Below are 7,087 nucleotides of genomic sequence, written 5' to 3' on the forward strand. Positions count from 1 at the left end.
AAAGGTTTTTAATTTTCTATTTTAGGTTCTGAGCGAGCGATGCAGTGGCGCAACTTGATAATAAGGGGCCCATGTGAACATTTCTTGACCCTTATACCTGCTAGCAAGGATGATATACAGTCATACCTTATTGTAACTCTAAATATCGTTTTTTCACAATTAATAGTTAATAGTTATTATAGTTATAATATATAATATACCTAATTTTGCAGATTTCAAACTTTAAATAGTAAAGACATTATTATTTAGTGTTATCATATTTAAACAAATAATATAATATGACATATTTTTAATGAAAACCGTGGGCCCCTGTGAATTGCACATCCAACCCAATAATTGTGCCCCCAACACTCCCGATAATTGCGCCACTGAACCGGTCTAGTTTAGCGAATTCGTGGGAAGTGTTCGGCGGGCGAGAGTCGGCGAAATGTAATACATTTCCAAATTAAACACATTTACACATCTCAATTAGTTTTTTATTCGGCAACACTGTAAGACTGATAAGCGGATGAGTGGTAGTAAAGACAGTTACATATATATACATAATTTACATTATAATTTATAACGTATTATCGCCCAATGCCTTCACGGAAGATTCATTCACCGTTCGCCATCTAAACATTCGTTTACTCGCGGACTTGCCTTAGTCTTAGTCATTACTCATTATTAGTCATCACGAATTAATTACTGCTATTGTCAGCCCATACGCTGACAACTCTTGGATATCTGTACCTTAGACTTGACGTCAGGAAGTCCATTTATGAGTCTGTCGGGCACGACAACTCCGTCGTTCCTTTGTCTTGCGTCGAGTTTTTTTTAATTAAATTTGTGAAATTTTTCGTCACCCGCATCCAGTATGGCATTAACCACATCGTTGTTGGCGGTGCCCACGAAACGCGCGTCCGAAGTGAACATAGTGAAACCTTTGAGGAACCTAATATCCTCGCATTACAACTCGGCTGACAATCCCGAAGACTACACAGAAGCGATCAACGAACTCAGCAAACTCCGCAGCCAGGCGCTTTGGAAGGTGTTGGACAAATATGACAATTCCCTCGAACTGATATACACGTAAATCAGCATAGTTTGATTTTGATAATAACCGGTAGCGTACGCAGGATTTCAGTTCGGTTAGGGTTTTACCTGAGTAAATAATTTATATTATTTTTTTTCTATACAGTTTTTTTATAACAAATTATAGTTAGTCTCAAATTTAGTCTACATTTACAGTGTTTAACTGAGTCATCTATAGAGCATCTTCGGGCCGAACCAACTTGGTAATAATCGATGGATTGATATATGGATGATAAACAATCGATTATGGCAGACGTTTAGCAATGTTCTAAATCAGCAAAAAATAAAACTGAAACTATGATTATCAACGTCTTTGTCATATTCAACAATTTATTTTATATCTATCAAAAATATAAAATTTTGATATATATATAAAATTGATCTATGTGTATCAAAATAAATAAGAATTTTTTGTAGAAAAAAGAAATTTCAGGGGGGGGGGTCAGAACACTAGAACCCTACTCCTGCGTACGCTACTGAATTAATAACCACTGAAAGGGTGTAGGTACCTAGGTAGCTTATGTATTCTATTTTTTTTTCAGGTATTACGATCAGATGACTTCATTAGAATCGAAAGTGCCATCATCTGAAGTACAGATTCCTTTCAAGTGGAAAGACGCATTCAATAAAATGACATCATTCTTTGCTAATGGAAAAGTCAGTATAAGTATGTTCAAATTATATAAACCTTGTCCTACACAAATTATTTTATATTAACTTAAGATGTTTACTATATTTTAATGTTAACCTTATAATTTTTAGCTCTATGTTCATTTGCTTATGAAAGAATATGTGTACTATTTAATATAGCAGCTCAACAAAGCGCAATAGCTTCTGCCCAAAATTTGGAGACCGATGATGGTTTAAAAATGGCTGCTAAACTTCTCCAAGTAAATAAAATAATCAACTTTATACTATATTATAATCTAAGTTAAATGTTATATTGTTAGAATGGTCTGCCCATATTATTATAATAGTTTTAGCTTTTAAATGTAACATTCCAAATGTCATGCTCAAATTGACAATATCACATTAATTCCACGCTACTGATTTTTGGAGTAAAATAGACTGTAAGTAGTAAACGTACTGTCATTGATTATGATTATTTATATCAATATTATTATTATTACTATGTATAATCAATGGTATTATCTTGAGTTTTACTCCGTTATTAAATTTGAAAACATATTTTAATTTATTATGGTCTATATTGAATTCTTCAAGTTAGAATAAATTATAAAAAAAATTTAACTGTTTTATTTCCGATGAATTTTTTTCTTAATTTCAAGTGAGGTTCTTTTTAAGAATAATAAATTAAAAATGCTGCTCAAAGGATCCAAATTTGTCTTCTGTTTTAAAAATTATTATCGGTATAAAACTCTAGTCAGTATGTTAGAACACATATAGTTTTATTTTTCTCCGACAAATTGTAGTGAGGAGTCTCCCTAACACATATTATAGCAACTACATTTTGTCCTTAAATTACATTTGAAATATTTAAGATATTTAAAGATTTGATTGTCCTAAAAAAAGAAATTAAAGCTGAAGTTTAACCTGTTACAACTTAAGACTAGTTCTCAGACAACTTCTGGATATACTAAAATCAATTTTATGTTAAGGTTTTATCTAATCATATAATCTAATGTTGTCTATAGTTATTTGTTACATACATGTTCCACAAACTTTTTAAAATACATGGTAGTTTGATTATGATACTCTGTTTGGCGAGAGAACACAATTTAATTGCACATATAAACTTTGGTGCTTCATTTTCGAGGTCATATTACTAAAAGGCCAATTTAACGTAACCCCACTTGATACCTTGCTATAGTGAAACCAGTCTTGGTGGTATCACGCAAGATTAAAATCAAAATGTCCTCAGCATTATAAATATTGTAAAAAATTTAGTAAAAATAATGTTTATTTTTAAAAATCATATTACTGATGGGTTTTTACTTTGTTGATTTAATAACACATTTTATATTCAATAATCATGATTTTTTTTGTGACAATGTACTAATAATTGTTTTTAAATTTATAATACTAACATTTTTGTTCTTAGCAAAGTGCTGGTATATTCAATACTTTAAAAACAACAGTTATGAATGTAATTCAACAAGATCCAACTCCAGATTTAAATCCAGATACATTGGCAATGTTATCGTCTCTTATGTTGGCTCAAGCTCAAGAAGTGTTTATAGTTAAAGCAAATATAGGTAAGGCATTTGTAATATTTTTTGCATGTTATTATATGTTACAATTTTATAATTTATATTGAGTTAATACAGTCATATAGTAATATTGTAATTTAGACAATTTTAATACATGAATTAATACACATAAGTGGTGTCAACTGACAGTTAAATATGTAGCTATAGTTGAAGGAATTCTCTATTTCATGTATGGCCAAGAGATTAGGGAGGTAGTAATAATGGATTATTCACAGAACTAATAGATAATTATTTATTAGACATGCTTGAATTCAAAACAAAATTGATTGCTGGGAATGATTTTGTTAATATCTGAGAGTGAGATAAATTTGGTTATCATAATATTTTAATATATTTTTAAAAATATAGAGAATGTTCATATAGCAAGGATTATCTGTATGTTTATTATTTTTGGAGATAAGCATAATATTTTATGTTTATAAGTGGCTGGATAGTTAAAAGTATTGGCTCATGGTCTTAGACCTGAAAAAATATGTTGGACAAGATTTAGGTAGTTGTGATTGTATGTTTGTAATATTTCTTACAGAATAATTAGTGATAAACTTAAATCCATATAACAACAGTCAATGTTTTACTATTGGATGTACATTTCTAATAAGTACACACTATGTTACTCTTCATATTTGAAATGTTAAAATGTATTCTTGTTTAAATGAAAGCAAATGACAGTTAACATAATGAGTGTTTTAAATGTTATGTCATGATCCTATATTCAGCAGATAACATTTACTATAAAATTTTTTTCTTCATTCCAGAGATTGGTTTCCAACAAATTTATTCACAACAAATGCTTTCTCCATTTTCCACTATCATTTGCCGTATCTTCGAGCTCCCTATAAAAAGTAACTCCTGCATCTTTCATTATATGGCTGATATATTTCGTTTTAGGTTCTCCTCTTTATCGTGTTCCTTCTAGCATACCTTCAATTACTAAACTATGTAATTCATCTCTATGCTTCAAAATGTGTCTTATCATCTATCATCTCCTTCTCTTTAGAGTATCTATCAATGTTTGTTTTTCTTATATTATCTTTAATACGTTCACTGTGCTTCATATTTGTGTATACTTGCCGTGACGCTGAAAAAATGGAAGTTTTAAAAAAAAAATTCCTAGGAATTGTAAAATTAAAATATCAGTGTGCAGTTTGGACTTGTTTATGAAACAATGCTTATAGAAGACGCTGACAAAAAACAAAAAGTTTAACCTCAACACTGACTAAATTGTAGTACATTTAATAACAAGGTACATCATGCCAATTAGCGTTTTCAGCATATGCAAACTATTTGAAATGATGCCAATTTGCATTTTACGCAGCAAACGTGTTAAGACGTCTTCATTTGTTTTTCTTTCAGTCCAACTTATTTTTTGCATCTTTCTCAAATACCAAATTTCTAGAGCTTCTAATATATATTTCTCATTTTTAGTTGTAAAAAAAAAAATTAACATAAATACAAATATTATAACCAAAAAATGGAATAGTAGTTATTGGAAACTACTTCGCTGCATTGTTGTCTTGGGTCCTGATTATCCAAATTGTCATACAAAGTTCTACCAATAAATTCTGGGTCATATCTATAGCGTTGAGGTCTGCTCCCGTGATGTCCTTTATAGTGTAGGTGATTGGATCTTTGCAGCATTTTAGTAGGTGGTCATTGTTTGTTCTTCACCACGAATAAATTAAAGATATATCTTTAATTGTGTTCTTCACCATATTCATACAGGACTCATAAATCTTTCAAATATACTATCTTTCTTAGGTTGGCTTTGCATCGTCCAATTTTAGGCCGTATTGACAACTCGACTTGCGAATTCATTGGTTGAGTAACAGAGCAGAGCTAAAGCTTTCTTTGGTTATCCATGCAGATCCGACTAGCTTACCCAGTAACCCATTCCTTGTATTTTTTATTGATATTTGATTCTTCACTGTGTACTTTGTAAGTTAGTAAACTATCTATCTGCGCTTAATAATTGGTATTTTAGTTATTGGCTACCTTTTCCATATATTATATGAAGTTTTCGATTGGTTCCTGAGATGGTATATACAGATTTTTCTTTCAGAATTAACCACTGATTATTTGTCACTCTTGATAAAAAAATTCAAATTACAATCTCTCACAGAAAAGAATAAATCAAAAGAAAACAATTATGCACACTTGACAAAATGAACGAACACTTTAAAGCAGACTCTTTACAACTTAATTCTACGAAAAGAAAAATCTGTATGTACCATCTCAGAAACCAATCGAAAACTTCATGTAATATAATATAAGTAGACTAAGTAGAGCCTCAATTATTTTTACAAAGTTAAAGTCATGTAATTTCATATAGTTTAGTTAGCTCCATTAGCAGTATGGTTTATAGAGAGATATGTAGCTGACTAATCAACTAAAGTCTTGCCAGTAAAATGTATGTTTTCTATATTTTGAGTTAAGTTCAGTATTTACTTGTGCATGTTTTCCTGGTTTTTTGTCTGGCTTGCGATGATTTCTTTATCTTCTATTGGCATATGTCGATTAAACAGAGTTCGTTCGTATATTTTATAGATGTGGCATAGTATTGGAATCGGTCAGTAGTTCTTTGGATCCGTTCACTGTTGTCTCTTACCAGGTTTTGGTTGGGTGATTTTTTTTTACTTTTTTACTTTCCATATCTTTGGGATTTTTTATGTGTAATTGTGTATTTGAACAAGCCACTTACTAGCCTTTGGTGCTACGTGTTTATGTTGTTTTGTGAATATATCATACAGTCCAGTAACCTTGTAGTAAACATTGCATCAAGTCTAACGCCCTTGGACATGTATTGTGTTTCTTGGCACGTTTCATGTATTATTCTCTTTTTATTTTTACGGAGTTGGTTTGGTGTTACTTTTGCATTATAAAAATGCTGCTCAAAGGATCGTAATTTATATGGTTAAGTCAACTATATAATTTGTTATTTCTTGGTAAGTGGATATAAATAACATATTTATTCAATAACTATTTATAGTGTACCTACTGAAATTATATTTATATTTTATTTTTTTAGATAAAATGAAAGATCAGACAATTGCTAAATTATGTGCACAATGTGAAGAATATTATGCAGAAACAGTGAAAATGATGGAGAGAGAAACAGTTATGATGTCAGTGGATAAAGAATGGACATCAAATGTAAACACTAAATATTATTAAAATATTATGTGGTTTCAGAAACATTAAAACTTTTTTTAATTTAAATATTTGATAGGTTTATGGAAAACAGTCAATATTTCATGGGTTGGCTCAATATTATCAAGCAATGGTTTGTAAGAATAATAAAACTGTTGGTGAACAAATAGCTAGGCTTAATGTATGTATGAAAAAATAATTTGAGGTGGCTACAATATTATTATAAATGTCGATTGTTATGATTTTATTCAGGTAGCTATTTCGTTTCTTAAAGTTGGTCAAGAACGATGCGCTCGTTCATATTACAATGAGCTTCTAAATAAAGCTATACAAGAGTTAAATGAAGCAAAAAAGGACAACGACTTCATTTATCATGAACGAATTCCAGATGTTAAACATTTAGAACTAATATCTAAAGTTATAATTGCCAAACCTACTCCTGTGCCATCAAGGTTTTCTTCTAAATTTAAAGGTATACATTTATATTAAGAGGACGCCACACCCGCATTTGTTGTCTCCGTCTTACAAACGCGTAACATAGCAAATTTACGCTCAGCAGTTCACGTTTTATGCCGTTAGCTTAACAATTAGAGTGAATCGACCTATTATGAAACTTGATGGTAAGAACATTATCT

The 7,087-nt window shown here is 30.5% G+C and overlaps 1 protein-coding gene across 1 annotated transcript in view; it reads left to right on the forward strand.

Annotated features, from left to right (window-relative positions):
- Positions 1-570: 570 nt before the first annotated feature.
- The window catches only part of LOC100159391 (programmed cell death 6-interacting protein), a 10,084-nt gene continuing 3,567 nt past the window's right edge, over positions 571-7,087 (forward strand). The window contains exons 1-7 of the mRNA XM_001945683.5: positions 571-1,071; positions 1,617-1,741; positions 1,837-1,964; positions 3,137-3,290; positions 6,331-6,455; positions 6,532-6,633; positions 6,705-6,924. Of these exons, the coding sequence (XP_001945718.1) occupies positions 857-1,071; positions 1,617-1,741; positions 1,837-1,964; positions 3,137-3,290; positions 6,331-6,455; positions 6,532-6,633; positions 6,705-6,924 (1,069 nt within the window). The 5' untranslated portion in view covers positions 571-856. The remainder of the gene's footprint in view (positions 1,072-1,616; positions 1,742-1,836; positions 1,965-3,136; positions 3,291-6,330; positions 6,456-6,531; positions 6,634-6,704; positions 6,925-7,087) is intronic.

Source organism: Acyrthosiphon pisum, chromosome A1 (assembly GCF_005508785.2).
Source record: "Acyrthosiphon pisum isolate AL4f chromosome A1, pea_aphid_22Mar2018_4r6ur, whole genome shotgun sequence".
NCBI lineage: Eukaryota > Metazoa > Arthropoda > Insecta > Hemiptera > Aphididae > Acyrthosiphon > Acyrthosiphon pisum.